Source organism: Epargyreus clarus, unplaced genomic scaffold (assembly GCF_041222505.1).
Source record: "Epargyreus clarus isolate Ecla_fem2 unplaced genomic scaffold, WU_Ecla_fem_2.2 ptg000014l, whole genome shotgun sequence".
Taxonomy (NCBI): Eukaryota; Metazoa; Arthropoda; class Insecta; order Lepidoptera; family Hesperiidae; genus Epargyreus; species Epargyreus clarus.
Window position 1 is genome coordinate 6354279 of NW_027332222.1, and position 21326 is coordinate 6375604.

A 21326-nucleotide genomic window follows, 5' to 3' on the forward strand; every position below is an offset into this window, starting at 1 on the left:
AGAAAGAAAACCCACAGTAATACTAATATCACATGGAACTACCACATTAATTGTTTAGCTGTTTAAATGCAATATTTTAGGATTATTTCAAAAGTGTTATACCTATACCAAAAGATGGAAAAAAATCGAGTTTAATCACATAAACACCACGAATGCACAGAAATAAAAATAAAAATATAAATAAATACGTGAATAGTTGCTATTTCTTATCAAATTTGTGGTGTTGCGAATTGACAATATCGATAAAAAATTATCGATATTTCCAATTCTAAAGAATATTATAGTTTAAATAGATTGCGTGCAACTTATATAAAATCTTATCCGACCTCACTTTTAATTGTTAAAGTATTTTTTGGTGATTTTATGTATGAAAATTTTGACAACCTCTAGTTAAACTTATTTTTATTTAAGGTATATCCATAGACTTAGAATTTTTCACTACGCTAAAGACCAACAAATCATGAGATAGACATATATCAATCCATGTAGATTATGTACTAGAGAAAAAGATGTGCCAAGAAAAGTCATGGCATCTCAATATCTCTTCGAATAAGCGGCCTTAAGCCCCCCCGACTACGGGGCGTTTTAATATTTTACCAAAATTAATGCTAGTATTAATATATTGCAGACATTAGATTAGAACATAAATGCAATTTAAGTTTTTTGTTTAATTGTATTGTTTAATTTAAGTATTTATATTTCGTAATTATTGTTTTATATTTGTAATATTAATAAATAAACATTTATAAAAATATAGTATTTTATTAATTTGTGTAATAATTTGAACATAAAGCTACGTTGCCAGGCTCATCAACTTAATACTGGATGTTAATCGATAAAAAATGTGAAGGTAACAACACTATTACGCACACATACACATATCAGTTTTGGTAATGCGTTTTCTGACATTGTGTATTTTGACACCCTATATCTATGGGTATATCATAGGCCAACAAACCCAATCTTTATAAAACTATCCATAAACTGTCGTGTAGGGTATTATATCATGTAATATTTTTATAATTTAGGATTATATTCTTTGTTTTAGATTTCCTAAGGATGTACAGATATTTATTATTAAAAGTAAAAGTTGAATTATGTTATTATCAGAATAAAATATGAACCAAAGGTACAGAATATAAGTATGGAAAGTTAGTTATGTAATTTTTACTACACTAAAACCCCCCCTGTGGCCGTCCTCGGCGTTTCGTGGAGAGTGAACCGGAACACAACTGGAGTCCTCCTAACGCGATGCCCTTCTATGTGGCTCTGCCCTGGGGGAGCAATTTACGCTCCTCTCACATCCCCTGGTCATTTCAGCGATATGCGACCACACAAACCGCTGTCCTTCCCGGGGTCGCTTGCTAGACGGTTTGAGCTCTCACTCTTGCCGCCCGCAACCCCGGATGCCCCTTTTAGTCGCCTCTTACGACAGGATGGGGATACCGTAGCCGTATTCTGGTTCCGGTACTACAGGGACAACGGATACGGAACCCTAAAAAAAAAATAAACCATGTCGGACATGGCGACATTCTATTGTTGCACGATGGCATCGATCGATAGCTGATTGACGCTGCTCCGGATATCCGTATCTGTATCCGAAGCAAAAGAAAGATCCGTATCCGTGGATATACGAGGAAAAAGAAAGATCTGTTACTTTTCGTGCGGATCTTTTATGGATCTTTTACCTTATTAATTTCCAATTGATTGAAATAAATGCTACACATAGATCATTCGATTGAATTTAAAAAATATAAGATTCCATTCAGTGTTTTTTTTTCATAAATAAAATATTTGCAAAGCTTTAATATAAATCAAAGATAATATCTGAATCAACTATCTTTATAATGTGATCAATATTATAGAAAGTTATATCATCACTTCTATAAATATAAGAAAATGAGAAAATATAGAAATATAGAAAATATAAATGATCAATATAAAAATGTATAATAGGCAGTTTTAATATTCGCGGATATACTCTTATATGTATGATCCGGCACATCGCTAGTAACGGAAAAACTGAGGATAGATCTTGAAAGAACGATTCTACCATAAATAGATCTATTTATTATTATCATTATTTAAATTCGTTATATTAGTCACACATATCACATGACATGATCTCAAATTCAGAATCTGAGTACCTATAATAGCGACCTTAAAGATATGGATGACCCCAGGTTCTTATCAAATGTTTCTGAGTAATGAGTCAATTGTGTTTTGATCATTCTTCTGGTAAATTGTAGATAGTATTTACAACGCTCAATGACAACGCTAAAATTATTATGCCGAATTGCTTAGATATAGCGCAAGAATCTAAATGCGTCGTGAAAAAAATAAAAACCCGTCTAAAAGCATTTATCTGTTTTTGAGATAAGCCCGAATATAATAATACTAGTGTTTGCCCGCGGCTTCGCCCGCGTTTAAAAGAAAATAATATAACATACTAACATACATAAAACTGAAAATTCGTAAAACTAAAAAAGCCTTCAACTTTGCTAAAGATCATCACTTGATCAAATGCATAGTTTACGATTCAATCCTTAATAATATCGATTAAAATAATCGATGTTTTAGGTCCAAAAGATCGATTCTCCGAATAATCGATCTTAGATCGCCATCCCTAGTTCCCGTGGGATTTCCGGGATAAAAACTATCCTATGTCCTTTCTCGGGTCTCCGACTATCTTTGTACAAAATTTCATTAAAATCGGTTCAGTGGTTTGGGCGTGAAGGAGAGACAACCAGACAGACAGACAGACAGAGTTACTTTCGGATTTATAATATTATAATAATATAATAATAATAATAATAATAATAATAATAATAAGCCTCTTAGAAATCTAACTCCACGTCCAGTCCGACCACCAGTGACTACGTGAGGGGCGGACTTTGGCAGCTTTTTAGCTAAATACTCACCAAAGACTAACGGAGCCATAGTAAGACAGTTGAATGCGATGCGATTAAGAAGCGGATATAAACTACCCCAGGCGGGTACCGGAGCGAATCGCGATGGAGAATCCCGCCCCGAGCAATCAAGCTCGGGCTGTCCCACGTATTCTGGGGGGGACACCGTATCGCAAACTTCTGCCCAGTCTAACACTGTTGCAGATCACCACCACGACTCAGAGTCAGTGGCAAGTTTTCCATCCGTACCATCCACAAATCCATATTCCTATTCATCAACTTCTTCAACCACTACAGTTAATAGCATGCGAACGGAGGATGTTGTGCAAGAGGCTGATCCAGTCGAAAACCTTGCATCCACCACCGCCAGCTTACATACGCGTAGAAAATGGAGTAAAGCAATGAACGAATTTATCCTACGCACGTACCTTCAGCTTACCTTAATGGAAACTGATACATCTGGTTACTTACCTCCACTCCACACAAAGTTTATAGAAAAAATTCCAGAAATGCATATGATTAGCAGGCAAAGAGTAGGAGATCAGAGAAGAGCTATAATAAACAAAAAACTACTGACACAGAATGACATAGATAAAATATATAGAGAAACTCGTGAGGAAATAAACAATAAGCAAAGAAATGCACAAATATATAACACAAAACCCACACATTCTTACACAGATAAACCATTATCCCCCAATAATAATACAAACCAACGTATGAAATGGACCACAGAATATAATGTAACAATAATGCGTGCTTATTACAAAGTAACACTGTTAGAAACAAACATAACTGCTTACAGAGGACAACTTCACAAAGAATTCATTACAACATACCCACATCTACAATATATAACAGAGCAGAGAGTGGCCGATCAAAGAAGACTAATAATACAAAATAAATATTTAAGCAACGAAAAGTTGCAAAGTCTTAAAGACGAAGTAGCTAGTGAATTAGACCTACAAAAAAATAATAACACACAAATTCCTAGCAGTATATTTCCAGCTGTAGACTTTATTGAACTACAGGACATTAACTCTGAAACATCTAATAATATAAATAACATAAACGACTCACCAAATATAAGGACTTCACACTTAAATCAACAAAAAATTGCAGAGATAGAACAAAACTTTGATGCAGCCTACAACTATTTTAAAAATACTCACCCTACTCAAAGAACCTACATACCCAAACAAAAGACTTCAGTAAAACTAGCCACTATAGTTAACTACATTAATAAAACCATACTACCTAAACACGTTGATAACGACACTGAATTTATGAAACTGCAAACGGTATTGTATTGCGGAGCATGGGCAGCAGCTAAAAGTAATGGAAGCAAGATAGCTATACCACCAAAAATAGAAGTTGGTAAAATATATAAAATAAAAAAACCAAAATGGCAAATTAGATTAGAAAAGCGAGTAGAAAATCTAAGAGCAGAAATAGGCCAGTTAACACAATACATTAAAGGAAACAATAGTATCAAAATGGAGAAAAAAGTAAAATTTATAAAATTAAGACATAAAATACATGCAACTCATGAAAACCCCAATACACATCTTTCTGAATTCTTGGACACATTAAAACAAAAACTTACTACTATCAGCAATCGATTAAAAAGATATAAGACCTGTACATTGCGTAAGACACAAAATAACACATTCTCAACTAACGAAAAACAGTTTTATCGCGGACTAAGTACAAATAATTCACACAGCCTCCAAAACAACACTCAAATTAACATCTCACCACCACCTTCTGATGAACTCCGTACTTTCTGGGCAACTATTTGGGAAAATTCGGTTCAACACAATAAAATGGCTAATTGGATATTACACGAACAGAATACATACTCAAAATCCGAACCTATGATATTCGATTGCATACCATTTGAAGTGTTTGACAATGTTATTAAAAAACTACATAATTGGAAGGCCCCAGGTTCAGATAATATTCACAATTTTTGGTATAAGAAATTCACTTTCATTCACCCTTTCATTTACAACTACATAAATAAATTCATAAAAATCCCACACACTTTACCAGAATACATAACTGAAGGAATCACTTATATGTTACCAAAAGACCTAAATGATATTTCAAATCCTGCCAAGTACAGACCTATAACTTGCCTCCAGACAATTTACAAAATAATGACATCTTGTTTGACACAAATAATTTATAACTACGTAGACAATAACAACATATTAACCGAGCAGCAGAAAGGTTGCCGAAAGTATAGCCAAGGTTGTAAAGAACAACTCACAATAGATTCAGTAGTGCTCAAGCAAACTCAGAAGCGGAAGTCAGATTTATATTCTATGTATATAGATTATAAAAAAGCCTTCGATTCCGTACCCCATACCTGGTTACTTCAAGTTTTAGAAATTTATCACATTCACCCCCAAATAATATCCTTTCTACAAAACACAATGAAAAAATGGATCACAAAACTAAAACTAACTAATGGTACAAACACAGTTATCACTGAACCTATCAAAATACGGAGAGGTATATTCCAAGGCGACGCTTTAAGCCCCCTCTGGTTTTGTTTAGCGTTAAACCCCCTATCTAACATGTTAAACTCTTCAAATACTGGATACGACTTAAAATTCATAGAAAATAACCCTAACCGACTTGTAGATTTTTCCATTTATAAATTAAATCATCTTTTGTATATGGATGACATAAAACTTTATGGTTCCACTGAAGAGGAATTGCAAAAATTAGCTCAAATAACTGAGAACTTTTCGACGGATATTTGTATGGAGTTCGGGATCGATAAATGCAAAATTAATTCTATAAAAGCAGGTCAAACTTATCAACACCAATATCAGATGCAAACAGGAGAACTCGTAAAAACATTACATGAAAATGAAGTATATAAGTATCTAGGTTATAATCAAGCTCAGCAAATACTACACAAAGATATTAAAGACTCCTTAACAATACAGTTTAGACGCAGATTAAATGCTATACTCCGAAGCCACCTATACTCTAAAAATACATTCAAAGCCATCAACACATACGCTATCCCCATTCTTACATATTCTTTTGGAGTAATTAACTGGAACAAGACGCAGCTAAAAACACTTCAAAGAATTATTAACACGACTATGACCCAACATAGAAAACATCACCCGCGGTCATGCGTTCAAAGGATTACTTTACCCAGGCAGGAAGGTGACAGAGGACTAATAGATATATTAAATCTACACAACAAACAAATAACTAACCTAAGAACTTATTTTCATAGTAGAGCCCAAACTTCCGATTTACATAACGCAATAGTTGAAAATGATACAAACCTGACACCATTAAATTTATATGATAAAACATTACAAAGGAACGAAATACAGACTGACAGACAGACAAAGCTAAACGAATCGACCCGAAAGGCACTGCATGGACGACATCTCCACGATCTGAACCAGCCTAACGTCGACAAACTAGCGTCGAACGAATGGCTCAGGCGTGGAGAATTATTCCCAGAAACAGAAGGATTCATGATCGCTATTCAAGACCAAATAATAGAAACGAAGAACTACAAAAAACACATTATGAAAGTACCGAATGCATCTGATGATTCCTGCAGAAAATGCAAGGGGTCCCCAGAAACTATCCAGCATATAACCGGTGCCTGTAGAGCAATAGCCCAAACTGATTACAAACATCGACATGACCAGATAGCAGCTATCGTACATCAGTGCCTTGCCTTCAAGTACAAACTTATACCCGAAAAAATAACATACTACAAATACACTCCACAGACCGTACTCGACACGACAGACTATAAACTTTACTGGGACAGAACAATACTTACCGACAAAACTGTACACTATAACCGACCAGACATAACATTGCATGATAAGAAAAATAAAATAAGTAGTTTACTTGATAGACATAGCGATCCCTAACACACATAATCTTTCATCTACACACAGTGAAAAAATTACCAAATATACAGACTTAGCTATAGAATTAAAATCTCAGTGGAAAGTAGAAAAAGTTAAAACCGTACCTATAGTTATTTCAACTACCGGAGTCATACCAGATACATTACATTCTAGTCTCAAGCTTCTGAACATTCATCCTCAAACATATATCACCTTACAAAAAGCTAGCATTCTTAACACATGCAGAATAGTCAGAAAATTTTTGTCAATGGACCCTACTTCACCAGCTCTTATGCTTGGCTAAGGCCCGCATAAAAGTGTAGTATTTACCCCATTTTGGGAGAAAAATCAATGTAAAACAAATAATAATAATAATAATATAAACCACTAGGTTTTACAACTTAGCACGCGTAATTAATAACAAAATAAGTACGAACTTTAAATCCTATTTTACCCAACCAACCTTTCTTGTTTTTTTTTTCATTAATCGACTCCGGCGGCACCACCGCCACACCTATTTCTACCTCATAACAGCAGTGTTAAACGCTGCTGTGTTCTGGTTTGAAGGATGTGGTAAGGGAGGCATATTTTTCCGAGGTATTCTGGCTTAGTCCTCAGAGATAGCGGCGCATCTGTGGCCAACCTCAGGTAGGAATATCTAATCCTATCTGGGGTTGATTACAGATGTCCTTGGACGGCAGTAGCCACTTACCATCAGGTGGACTGCATGTTCGTCTGCTACTACTATATTCTAAAAAAAGAAAGCCAAATACCTAATTTTACAGAGATTCAAAATTGCGGATTTTGAAACAAGTATTAACCCCTAGGGTTTATCCCTGGGTGACATATGAAAAGAATTTTTTTTTTACTGAGTGCCTATCAGTCAGTCAGTCAGGAGTTCTGGGCGTCTTTTATAATCATTTCTTCTCTCTTACTCAGTGGCGGATTTACCAGCAGGCTGAGTAGGCTTCAGCCCAGGGCGGCAGATTTTTGGGGCGGCAAATTTGAGGGCCGAATTTTTTTTTGCTAATTAGGAAAAGCTAGTTCGTTCATGCCTTAAACGCGTCATGAACTGGCGTGACGAGCAAAAAAAAAACGAGAACCGTATCATGAGCCGGCGCGGCGAGCAAATAAAAAAGGGAACCGTGTCACGAGCCGGTGTGACGAGTAAAAAAAAAAAACGGGAACCATATCATAAGCCGGCGCGACGAGCAAAAAAACGAGAACCGTATCATGAGCCGGCGCGGCGAGCAAATAAAAAAGGGAACCGTGTCACGAGCCGGTGTGACGAGTAAAAAAAAAAACGGGAACCATATATTATAGTATTAGGCTAGTTTAGGTAGACCAGAGACCTAAACTAATTTACCTAAAACTTACATATGAGAAAGTTAAAAAAGTTAGGTTAAACTTAATTGGGCTCAATGATTGTACGTAATCGCCTGGGTCCAGAAATATTTATGACGTTTGGGTTTTTCTTATGAATACAACAATAAGGATAAATCTTGTATGAACGTTGGACAGATTTTATTGTTTATTATGATTATGATTATAAATTGTGATATTTGTGGAATAGGTACCTAACTTTCGCAAACTGTTATCAGCTACTGGACCAAATTTGCTTTAACACCTTCAATGCGTTACAGGTACTTTTTGGCCAGCTCCCAGCCTCGAGCACATACACGCACATAAAGAAAACAATTCTCTATTATTCTATTATTCGCAATTAATAATGAAAATAAAACGTTAAAAATAGTTAAAATCTTAAAGGTACACTTTCAGTTAAATGTATGTCATGATAATTTCTTTAAAAGTTGTTTGAATTTTACAATTTGTACTTCAATACTCATGGATATAGTCTATTGATAAGTTAAAAAATAATTCGCCAAGTACGAGTCGAACTAGCACATGGAGGCTTCCATATTACCAAATGTTCATTACTTTTTACTTCTTAAATTTCAATTCGTAGTACGGTTTAACAGTTAGATCAAAAAATGCCGAAAATATTCGGTTTGTCGTATGGAGACCGTCTTTAATATTCAACTTTATTTTATTTTTAGTATTTGTTGTTATAGCGGCCACCGTTATGCATCGTCTGTAAAAAAATCATGTGTATCTAATCTATTACGGTTCCGGAGATATAGCCCTGCGACAGACGGATAGACAGCGAAGTCTTAGTTATTACTAACAGTAAAATGGAACCCTATTGGGTTCCGTTTTTACCCTTTGGGTACGGAACCCTAAAATATTAAAAAGGATGAAATTTGATGTGTACAAAGATATTTGAAGTGAGGATCTGATACTGGAAAATACAAGCGCAAATCAGACATAGGTACATTGTGCGGGAAGAATATGACCCGTATAGGACTCGTAGTAAATGTGGTTCAATGGCTAACGCACCGCACGTGTTAAGTTCCCGCCTTATATATTACTTCTCCAGCAATATATCTGTGAGATGTGTGGAGTCCGGCGAAGTGGACACACATTTGTTCTTGATTTATTTATTACATTTGATATATATATGATTTATCATAATATAACTGTGAAGACTGGCCGGAAATTTCTGCAATCAAGTCCCTGCTTGTGGGGAACCAAGTAAGTCTTAATTTCCATTATTATATATATCGTGGTCTGTTATACCTACCGGTAAAGTGTACGTTATGGTGTATCTTAAGACAGGAGGTACCGTTATTTATTTATTTTTCCTTCTACTTTCCCGCGTAAAAAGTTAAACATAATTTAGTCTAAACGTTTTACTTGAAAATATACATACCTTCTTGAGGCAAGGTATGTATATGCAAGGTTTTAGAAATGATCTATGCACTTAGGCATATAAATCCTTCAATAAAAGTACCTTAATCGCGAGGATTACTTTCCGAAAACCCGTAAATGTTACGGTTATTAATTAAAATAATTCACCAAGTACGAGTCGAACTCGCACATGGAGGCTTCCGCACCACCAAATGTTCATAATTTTTTACTTATTTTTATTCATTTCATTATTTTCAACAATATTTAATTATATCAGACAACAATAGATGACGTTGGGGTGATAATGAATGATACGTAAACAACGTATAATATTATTAATAAAATTAAAATAACTATATTAAAATATGTTTTATGGTTCTTATTTGTATTTATTATAATACCAGTTATAGTAGTAAACGGATTGTAAAAATTTCAACCGTTTCCCTAGTACGGTTTAACAGTTTGATAGAAAAATGCCGAAAAATATCGGTTTGTTGGAGACCCCCTTTAATATTCAAGTTTATTTTATTTTCAGTATTTTTTGTTATAGCGGCTACCGTTATGCATCCTGTGTAAAAAAATCATGTGTCTATCTATTACGCTTCCGGAGATATAGCCCTGTGCTGTGACAGACGGAGAGACAGACAGACAGCGAAGTCTTAGTAATAGGGTTCCGCTTTCACCCTTTGGGTACGGAACCCTAAAAATGAACAAATCATATTACAAAAACAAAATCTCGACTGCTTAAAAATAATTAACTGAAAATAAGGGAAGTGATGTAAATAAAGCCTACCTAATTTCAAACACTCAAATCTCGTTAAATATCCGAAGAAGGCGATAAACGAAAGCAAGGTTCTTAGGATTATTCATTTTACATAACATACATTTTTAAAACAGCTACTTAAAGGCTTATTAAAAAGCTTAGTCTTATTTCAAACACCATACTTATAAATGGTATAAGCTGTATTTAAATTTGAGTTATATTGTGATCCAAAATAATTTCTTGAAACTAAACCTCAGAACACAATCACAAAATCATAAGGGTTATTGTGACGCAACGCACTAAGACTTGATAAAAATTATAACAAAATAATAATGCAGCGTGAAAACGCACGTCCTCCACAAAAAACTGGCTCCCAATGTAGCTGTGCGTGAGCGAACCGTTCGCACAGTGGCGCTCTGGTATATGCGTGACAGAAGTATTAGCGATGTAACTATTGTTTAATCGAGTTTTTGTGACTATAGGCCTGTATCGAGCATAGGCCTTATTCGTATCGAGTACCTTGTTAATCAATATCATGTATCCTTCAGGACTTTGTAAGAATGGACATAAAACTTATCGCCAAGTTACGATTCTTGGGGGAAGTTTCGATCCGCTGATCATTACGCCGCTTACTTACTTTTACTTACCTACTACGTTCCGTTACCGTCACATAGAACTAAAATTATAAAAGTAACGTGTAATCGTAAACATGGGTAAACAAGGGGCCCTATCTCGTGAACCTTAACCTTTAATCGTATGTAATGTATTTAATAATACATGTGCCTATTTAATCTTCCTCTACCTTATTATTCTCAATATTATTTTCTATGCAAATAATTTTATTGGGTTTTACCACATTGTATGTCACAAGATTTTATCAACAGATTTCTATTTTCGTTAAGTTCTCATATAATTTTAACAGTAAGTTTTCAAGGTGGTCGACCGCACTGTGGTTCGACTCCGGCGTCACCACCGCCACACCTATTTCTGTGTAATATACTACACGAAAGATTTCAGTGCGTTTTCCCTTAAGTATCATATCTTTGTTATTGTACATTTATTGACATGAGATATTATCGCATATAATTACTTTTCTTATTTTTATTAAGTAGTTTGTTTTGATTTTATAATACAAATTACTTACTATTTTGTTTGAAAATAATGGAATTCTCCTGTTTTATCAGATTACTACGATGTTTCATCTACGGATGGCAGTGCTGACGTTAGGGGTGGTCGCTCTGAGCTACACCGCTGCGAAGCCCACCTTCGATGCCACTGAGGCTTCGCTGGTGGTCTCTAGTGACCCGCCCACTGAGGTCTGTATGGATTTTGTTATTCCCCTTTCGGAAGATGTATTATAATAACGTATAGCTTGTTTATTTTAGCATCTTTTAGTACCAATTGTGATTTCGATTTGATTCTTGGTTTCATTCGTCATCGTTCTTGAAGAGTTCTAATTTCAAACTTTACAAGATCGTACATTCTTGTATCCCAACACAGCATGTGTTCAGGTTTGATGGGAAAACCACCTGAGACCGACTTAAAGTATCTACGTTATTTGGAGCTGATAACTTCTAGCTTCTGGCGGTAATATCCAAATACATAAAGTGAATATTGGACCTTCGAACTAAGAGACACCTTATGCCTTATGAAAAACTTATATATAATATTTCATATTTTTTTGACAGGAGAATTCCGATGTATCCACTACCGAAGAACCAAACGCGCCGATCAAGTTGACCGAGATGGACGTCCTGTCGAAGATCTCGCTGCGGTATGCCCACACGTCGGTGGTGACCCGCGTACGCAACCCCGCCAGCCGCGCCCAAGAAACCACCTTCAGGATGCTCCTGCCTGACACCGCCTTCATCAGCGGTTTTACTATGTACGTAATGTAGTGTTAAGTCTGACAATCAACCAGCCAATTTAGATCAGGTGTGACTTGTGAGGAATATTTTCAAAGTTATGGGCCGTAAGTAGCATTAAGTAGATAGTTGCAGATCATATTACATTACATATCAACGAACTAAAGGTCTTCCAGTCTTCCATATGCATTGTATCTTACCCTTCGACATAGTCAAGTAACGTCGGACACTGCCTAAAGTTGCATAATAATTTAGAAGAGCATGTAAACCGTCGGAACCAGTTGTTGTTTATAATTATTGGTATTATGTTATTTTTAGCATGGTAGACAAATAAGCTGCTTTTCAAAACAGGCCAAAACTTCTACGCCATATAACAGACTGAAAGCATTCGAACGCAATTAAATGCGAGAATGCAATGAATACCGTTGGCAAAGTAGATTTTGGATAAATTAAGTGATAGTATTTTATTATGAAATAAAACACTACGCTTAGCTGGTCTCTTATTTAAATGTCTATATATGTTGTTATAATTTTTCAACATCTAAATCAATTCCAGGACTGTTGATGGAAAATCTTACAAGGCTTTTGTTAAAAAGAAGGAGGAAGCAAAGCAAATCTATAGCGAGGCGGTATCGCGGGGCTTCGGAGCTGCTCACATTGCTGCTAAGTACGTTATTTATCTTTATATATAATTCTATCCTGGTATTGAAATATAGCAGGAACCACCATCATACAAACTTAATCTAATTTAAATGTTTTGTTAAGTATATCCGTTTTGTCCTTGGTAAGAGATATGTGTATTCGCAAAAGGAAATGGATGTAATTACTTTACTCATAGAAATAATAAAAATCACACCTTATTTAAAATGTGTTAAAAGTCGATATCTTCACCATTTTTTTGTGTTTTCCAAACTTCAAGGGCCCGTGATTCAAACCACTTCACGGTATCGATGAATGTGGAGCCCAGGAGCACTGTGGTGTTCAACTTGACATACGAAGAGTTGTTGGTGCGTCGCAACGGCGTCTACAACCACGCTATCAACCTTCACCCCGGCGCCATAGTACCCAAGATGCAGGTCACCGTCCACATCAAGGAAACACGGAAGATATCGACCATCAGAGTGCCTGAAATCAGGACTGGCAATGAGATTGATGCAAATGAGAATGATCCACGTAAGTAACGTTTGTCAAGGGCTCGCAACTCACAACATTTACCCCAAGTACCTACTTAGGTACATTCTCAGCATTACCTTACCAAGCTAAAGACTAAGCAATATCAATCGAGGCATGAATGTTGATACAAAGTTACATAAACAAATCAAACATCTTTATTTGCCAAATAAGGTACAAAACTCTGGTGAAATCTATCCTAAGATACAATAATCCTCTTATTTTACCATTTCGGCGTCAAAGTAAGCTACAAAGAGTTGCGTATTTTCTTTTCAGAATATAAAAATGTTGTAATCATTAGAACGGAAGGCGACAACGAAGCCATCATAACATTCATCCCTGATGATGCTGAGCAAAGACGCCTTATCAGAGTTTATGCGGTAAGTTAAAACATTGATGAATACTTACAATACAAGTTATATTTATTATATTATATTTATATATAATGCAGGTGCCGTGTGTTTGTATTTGCTTGAAATTTTTCCAGTGGTTTACATATATACTTTTACCCCGAAATTCTTACGGGAAATATCACGCCATTACAAAAAGCAACAAATGTAGAAAAAAAACTACCAAAACTACAATGAAGTAACTGTTTTAGTTAACGAAATTACTTGTAGTACTTAGTACTTATTCTTTCCTTTAGATAATTATGTATAAGCTGTCGGTTTTCATTTGATATTAATATAATATTTATTTCTATTTTTATTATAAGTAGTGGACCTTTGGATAGAACTAAATTTCTGTTGGTTTCCAGGAAAAGTCCGGGTCACATGGTGATGAGAATAAAGGATTATTGGGACAATTTGTTGTTCAATACGACATAGATCGATCTGTAGACGGCGAAATTTTAGTAAGTTTATTTTTATAGATAGTAAGTATATCTAAAAGGCGATTTGTTCAAAATTTTAATTTTATAATATTACGTTCGCTCCATGTAAGCAAGATTAGATATGCGTTCTACTTTTAAATTCCGTTTTAGAACATAGTAACATGGCTCAATGTATGCACAAAACTTTTACATTTAAGTAAGTCTACAGCATAGAAGAAGAAAGCAGAATTGCTTTACGTTGCTATCATAAAGTAGGAAAAGGCGTGACGCGGTGAATCAGGAAGAGATTTACCATAAATTTTGATGTAGGTAAACGATGGGTACTTCGTGCACTTCTTCGCTCCTACTTCGCTGCCGCCGTTGCCGAAGCACGTGGTGTTCGTGTTGGACACTTCCATCTCCATGAGTGGTCGGGAGATAATGCAGCTACGCGACGCTATGAGGACCATCTTGAACACCCTCAACAGTGGCGACCACTTCAGCATTATTAAGTTTAATACTGATGTGCAGGTGAGATTAAATATTACATACATATATGGTGGAATTTTCGACAAATAGTTTGTATTCTACTCAACCCGTCGAACTCTTACACTGCAGCACCAGACTGGTGATTTAAGGTAGAAATAAAAATGACGGTAGTGCTGGTGCACATGAAAGATCCGCAATTTTTATTACTTAAATGAAATAAGTTTATGAGTATGTAAAAGTATGTGCATCTTCATTTATGCAGGTCCTTGACTGGTCAGAGACTGGAGAAGACAGAGTTTGGAAAACTTACGACAAATATAACCGTAATGGTATCGTAATGGAGGCGACTCCTGAGAACATAGCTAGGGCCCAGACCTTTATTTCCACGCTATATGCTTCCGGAGGTAATGTATAGTTTTATTTATTTTTTTTAACTAAGGGACTTAATACTCTGCAAGTCTACCACCGTCGCAGACTGTTATCAAGTACGATTAAAATAGACAAGAGTACTGTTAGTCGCATTGAAAATCTTAACATATTAATAGCATGCTAATGTTACTATGTTGATAACCACTAACTAATTGCTTCCTTTGAGAAATAATAGCAACATCTTACGTATAATATACCTCTACATATACCTAATAATAAAATTTATATCTAAGTATAATTTACAGTTACAAACATCGCTGAAGCTCTCGACGTTGCTGTGGACATTGCAAAAGGAGGAGCTGCAAATAACAATGCAGCAGAGAATTCGGTGGCCGCCGGTAAGTAGAAAATGCAAGTCCAGTAAATGTTTCTTTGAAATCGCGTTTTTTATATAAATTCAATACTAGATTTTTTTGGCACTGTTAACAGTATCAAAGCTTCTATAAAATTTGCGATCTCATACAAAGGGTCATCGAAATAGGTTGAATAGTTTACTAATAGGTAGGTTAGGTGTGCCTTGGGCACACAGAACTTAAAGTTTTGCATCTATAGATATATTTATTTTAAAACATTATTATTATTATCAAGTATAGACGCAGTATCTGATTACAGAAATCAACAAATTGGAGCCGATTATCATTTTCCTAACGGATGGTGATCCGACCACAGGAGAAACGGACACTACTGTCATCGTCAAACGGGTTAACGAGAAGAATTCTGAGGAGAATAAGGCATCAATATTCACTATAGCCTTTGGTATTTTTTTTTTATTACATGCATGACGTTTATAAGGATTAATTGTTTTACCAATGTTTTTATTTCTGGTAATTTGTTGATTAATTAATAAAATAAATGACCTATGATGAATAAAATAAATTTTCAACCGCGGTCGAGAGTTGATTGAATGATATATTATGCACGCTTCCGTGCTTTGAAAGACTCACTACACCATTGGTCATCGTTTAGTCTTTCCACGTTTCTTTATTCATCCTTTGGTGGAGCGAGATAAACAAAATTCGAGGGTTTGCTTAGTTATGACGAAAGATCCGTATTTTGAAATTTGACATAAAAAGGGGTATCAATGAAGAGAATGAAAGGCTTTTTACACAAAAGAATAGTACTTCCTATAAAATATGACTTTTTCCAAGATCAAATTACAAAATTAATTTGATCTTGGAAAAGTTGGAAAAATTATCACACCTTCAATTTTGTCTACTCGTAGACTTAACCACTATTCTGTTGTACAGGCAGTTATCCCGATCGCAATTTCTTGCGCAAGCTGTCGTTAAGCAACTCCGGCTTCATGCGGCACATCTACATGGCGGCGGACGCGGCGCTGCAGCTGCAAGACTTCTACCGCACCGTGGCCTCGCCGCTCCTCGCCGACGTCCAATTCCAATATCCCAAAGAACAGGTATAACCATTTAAACTTTCAACTTGAGGATTTATTCGTGACTTTACCGGTCTACTTCATCTTGGTAGTATTTGAAGGTGGTAGAACCCTCTGTGGTTTGGCCTATTTCTGTCTTGTAACAGCAGTTTTTAGCGCTGCTGTGTTCTTGTTTGAGGGTGTGGTAAGGAATACATATTTCTCTGAGGCTTTCCAGATTAGTCCTCAGGTCTGGATAAGTGATGCATCTGTGGTCGAACCAGGTAGGAATCTAATCTGTTCAGGGTCGATTGGAGAAATTTCTCTGGCAGAATGCCAGCATGAACTCACGGCAGGAGCCACTTACCATCGGATGCACTGCATGCTCGTGCGGTATTCCTATATTATAACAAGAAAATCTAGGTACATTGTCTCCACAGTCCAATGCTTGAATACCTGATAACTGATATACGGGAATGTTTGTCGAGACTTATGCCGTAATTGTTTATTTCAGATCACTGAGGGCTCGGTAACGGAGAGCAAGTTCCGCGCGTACTACGCGGGCTCGGAGACGGTGGTGGCGGGGCGCGTGGCGGCCGGCGCGCCGGCGCTGGCGCCGCGCGTGCTCGGGAAGTGCCGCGCGCAGGGCGGGCCCGGCAGGGTACGTACAACACAATGTGTCAATATTTATTTTCATGTAGGTATAATGCATGTTTCGAAAATTATTGATTTTGTACAATGAACATTTTATTAACAACTAGCTGACCCGACAAACGTGTTGCCATATAAATAAAAAAATGTTAAGTGTGAACAACCCTTATCACTTAGGGGTATGAACAATAGATAGTAGCCGATTCTCAGACCTACTGAATATGCATATAAAATTTGGTGAAAATCGGTAAAGCCGTTTCGGAGGGGTACGGTAACTAACACGACACGACGAACGTGACACGAGAATTGTATATATAAGACATTGCATTGTTATCCGATTTAAGTATATTTGCATGCGAAATGTAAACGATTCGTCATATTCCACTTGCAAAATTCCGAGATATACATACATGTGAATTTAAATAAACGCTTTTAGAAAAGAAAATACCTATTCGTCGTATTTTTTCGAAAGTCAGCATTAATTTTATTTTAACCTATTCCAGCAAACCTATGAAATCTCATTGAGCACGCCAGTGGTTCCCAAAGAAAGTTATTTCCCGCTGGAACGAATCTGGGCGTACGTGACCATCAAACAGCTCCTCGACCAAAAAGATGCCTTAATCCAAAATGACGAAAATAAAGGCAAAGTGCAAGATCTTGAAAAAACTGCTATGGACATTGCTCTGCAGGTAAAATTATGTTTATGTAAACTGTCATAGCAAAGTAATAAAAATAGATTTATACATAATACAATACAATACAATACAATACAATACAATACAATAGATACATGATAGTGTAATGATAGTTGTGATGATGATTATGATTATGGTTAAGTTTATAACGGAAAGTAACGAAGTTTAAAAAAACCCAGTTGAAGTACCTAATCCCTACATTCAGAATCACCTTTGCTTCACGGTATGTTTTTGAATTATTCATATGGCTCGAAATTATTTTTTGTAAATACTTTTAGATTAATATCACACATTATTATGCAATGCAACTTATATTAATAGCATAAAAATAATAAAACAGGATATTAATAGCATAAAAACTATTTCTTGAACCAATTTACAACATTTTATTATTCTCCTAATCTATGTTATTCCCGCGCAAAATAAAACTCAAACGTCAAGAGCGTTCTTTTTCTTTTTTATGTTAACTCATACTATCGTACCAGCCAATGCCTATATAAATGGGCACTTATAACACATCATGAAAATTACACAAAATAATTTATTAAAATAATAATATAATTAAATAATTTGAATATATTTCTAATTATATGTATCAAGAATTTGAACCAGAAAGTTTCTTTTTTTTTCCTATATAAGTACCTCATTTCTATTTATCAGTACGAGTTCGTGACGCCCCTGACTTCGCTGGTGGTGGTGAAGCCGGACGACACGAGGGCCGTAGAGCTCAAACCTGTCGACGATAACGATTTCTTTGACAATCCGGGCAGGAGCTGTAAGTTATTTGCCGAATTGATCTTCCATATACAATGTAATTAAGCAAAAATACAACAAAACATTACTAATTAATTCAAGCTTTGTAATTACTAATAAGCCAACACTAAAAAATTTAGGCTTCTTTTTTTTTATTATGTAATTCGAGTATAAATGTGTCAATATTTTTTTTGTGAATTGTTAACTTTTAAATGATCGTGCTTAAAGTGTTTGTATGTCGTATTTTTGGCACCCTTCAAACGGCGTGAAAAAAAAAATGTTTTTTACAAAATTGGCCTCGTTACTCCTTTCAGTATTTTTCGCTATTTTTTATAGTTTGGGATTAGGCCCTGTAGGCTCATTATAAAAAAAAACACTCTGTATACTTATTTTATTTTCTCCTTTCGTTACAGTTTACTCCGGATCTTCTCGATATTACCACAGAGACGACGATATGCACTCTAGTAAGTTCATTAACACGCTTTTATTAGCTTCAGACGTATGTATGTTGGTATGTTGGTATGTTGGTATGTTAGTATGTTAGTATGTAACGGAATCTTTCAACATGATTTTAACCCCCTTCAAAACGTCGGATTAACCCGAAATTTGGCATACTTATTAAGGACCGATGACAATTCAATATTTTAAACATTAATAGTTTTGTACCAATGTCCTTATCAACATCCTCTGGATTAACGATTTTCGAGGCGAGATTTTTCAAACACCTTCAGCAAAGTTCATCGCAACTTTAGATTGCAAATAATAATTATTGCTATTTAGTTTCAATAGGCGTAACTTTTATATCGTGATTTTTAGTTTAGAAAATAATAATGTTATTTCCCTATATCTCAAATGTTCTGAAACATATCTATAATGCCCTCTTGTAGAATGATTTTTAGGATTCCGTACTCAAAGGTTAAAACGAAACCCTCTGCGGTCTGTTCGTCTGTCGTTGGGCTTTATCTCTTAAATCGTAATAGATAGACACTTGATATTTTTACAAACGATGAATAATGGTGGTCGCTATAACGAGAAATACTAAAAATTAATAAAAAGTTACGAGCAAGAAGTCGATTAACAATAAATAATTATTATATATAAATAAGTAAATAACATTTATACAAATATTTGAAGTTTTTTGATATTTTTTGCAGTGTTTACCTCCAGCGGGAGGATTGCAGGGGGTTCAACTTTATATTCAAGATGTAAGCCTATCTTAATTAATACTTTAATACTTAATACTTTAAACGATTTTTTATAAATAAACATAAAAAATATTCTATCTGTAATTACTTACATCTACAGTAGTAACTCGATTAACCGGACTATTTATTGTGGTCAGGTATTCGGATAATCGAATGTATGAAGAAAAGCAAGGTTAGAGCATATGTAGTACCAACATAATTTGCGGGACCAGAATAGGGCTACGGTATCCCCTGCCTGTCGTAAGAGGCGACTAAAAGGGGCTTCCGGGGTTGCGGGCGGTAAGAGTGGGAGCTCGAACCGCCCGGCTAGCGACCCCGGGAAGGACGGCGGTATGTGTGGTCGCATTCCGTCGTATACACCAGACGGTGTGGTGATACAAACTCACCTGGGCGGAGCCCGACGGGGCAGCGCGCTGAGAGGACTCCGGTCGCGTTCCTTTGGAGATCCCGGAGTCCTCTACGCAGCGCCGAGGAAGGCCACCGGAGGGTTTTAGCGCGGTAAAAGTCCCACATAACCCCGTGTCGCTCCCACGGCACCGGGTACCTTTTGAAGGATTCCCCCTCGAGAAAAAAAAAAGAAAAAAAAGTACCTACATAATAGTAGGGCCGGATAATCGAGTTTCTACTGTTGTACTTTATGAAACTATTAAAAATGCTTTTGTTGCAGTTCATCAACCCCCACAGTCACCGTCATTTGCTTTAATGCCTGCATCTAAAAGTGAGTTCGCTTACATTTATATTTTAGATGTAATATATACGCTTTACGATTTGGTGTAGTTTTTAGTTTAATTCATTCTATTAATTCCATTATTCGTTTACTCTGTGTGTTTTTATGTCCAAAATTTGTTTTAATAGCGGAATAAAGTTTTGCTTTTCAAATGAACATATATAGCTGTAAACAGAGCAAAGTGCACATTGAGTTGGCTAGAGTATAATAGATCAGTATACAATCAAAAATAATTGTATATATTACTAGCTGACCCGGCAAACTTTGTACCGCCTCAAAATCTATTTATCAAATATATTTCATATAAAATATAGCGTATGTTACTCGTGGATAATGTAACTTTCGAATGGTGAAAGAATTTTTAAAATCGACCCAGTAGTTTTTGAGCCTATTCATTACAATCAAACAAACAAACAAAGTTTTCCTCTTTATAATATTAGTATAGATAGATTAAGTACATCGTGTACATCAATGTTGTAATATATTTTCCTCTTATGTTGCAGTTTACAGCGGGGCCCCTACGAGGGTACTCGGCGGACCTCCAGACTATGATGACCGTGAGTTCAGTTTAAAATACAATTTAATATCTTTATTTCATATGCAGTGTTTCATTTTCAGCTAGGTACACAGCTGTTAATAGTTATTAGTCTTTTGGTTCGACTCCGGCGGCACCACCGCCACACCTATTTCTACCTAATAACTGCAGTGTTAGGTGCTGCTGTGTTCCGGTTTGAAGGGTGTGGTAAGGGAGAAAGACTTTTCAGAGGCATTCCAGCTTAGTCCTCAGGGGTAGCGGCGCATCTGTGGCCGACCTCAGGTAGGAATATCTAATCCTAT

At 35.9% G+C, this 21326-nt stretch overlaps 1 protein-coding gene across 7 annotated transcripts in view; it reads left to right on the plus strand.

Annotated features, from left to right (window-relative positions):
- The window catches only part of LOC140747314 (inter-alpha-trypsin inhibitor heavy chain H4-like), a 50748-nt gene that overhangs the window by 25346 nt on the left and 4076 nt on the right, over positions 1-21326 (plus strand). For 2 of the 7 annotated variants that reach the window (XM_073079652.1, XM_073079655.1), the window contains exons 2-19: positions 11510-11641; positions 12014-12210; positions 12747-12857; positions 13110-13363; positions 13637-13740; positions 14118-14213; positions 14502-14702; positions 14923-15064; positions 15335-15427; positions 15702-15845; positions 16337-16503; positions 16973-17119; positions 17613-17798; positions 18465-18579; positions 18971-19021; positions 19712-19762; positions 20430-20480; positions 20993-21046. In XM_073079652.1, coding sequence (XP_072935753.1) covers positions 11519-11641; positions 12014-12210; positions 12747-12857; positions 13110-13363; positions 13637-13740; positions 14118-14213; positions 14502-14702; positions 14923-15064; positions 15335-15427; positions 15702-15845; positions 16337-16503; positions 16973-17119; positions 17613-17798; positions 18465-18579; positions 18971-19021; positions 19712-19762; positions 20430-20480; positions 20993-21046 — 2287 coding nt within the window. In that variant the 5' untranslated portion in view covers positions 11510-11518. Of the gene's footprint in view, positions 1-9275; positions 9407-10718; positions 10773-11019; positions 11080-11509; positions 11642-12013; positions 12211-12746; positions 12858-13109; positions 13364-13636; positions 13741-14117; positions 14214-14501; positions 14703-14922; positions 15065-15334; positions 15428-15701; positions 15846-16336; positions 16504-16972; positions 17120-17612; positions 17799-18464; positions 18580-18970; positions 19022-19711; positions 19763-20429; positions 20481-20992; positions 21047-21326 lie in introns of those variants that run through there. The other 5 variants (XM_073079654.1, XM_073079657.1, XM_073079658.1 and 2 more) reach the window with 4 other exon arrangements.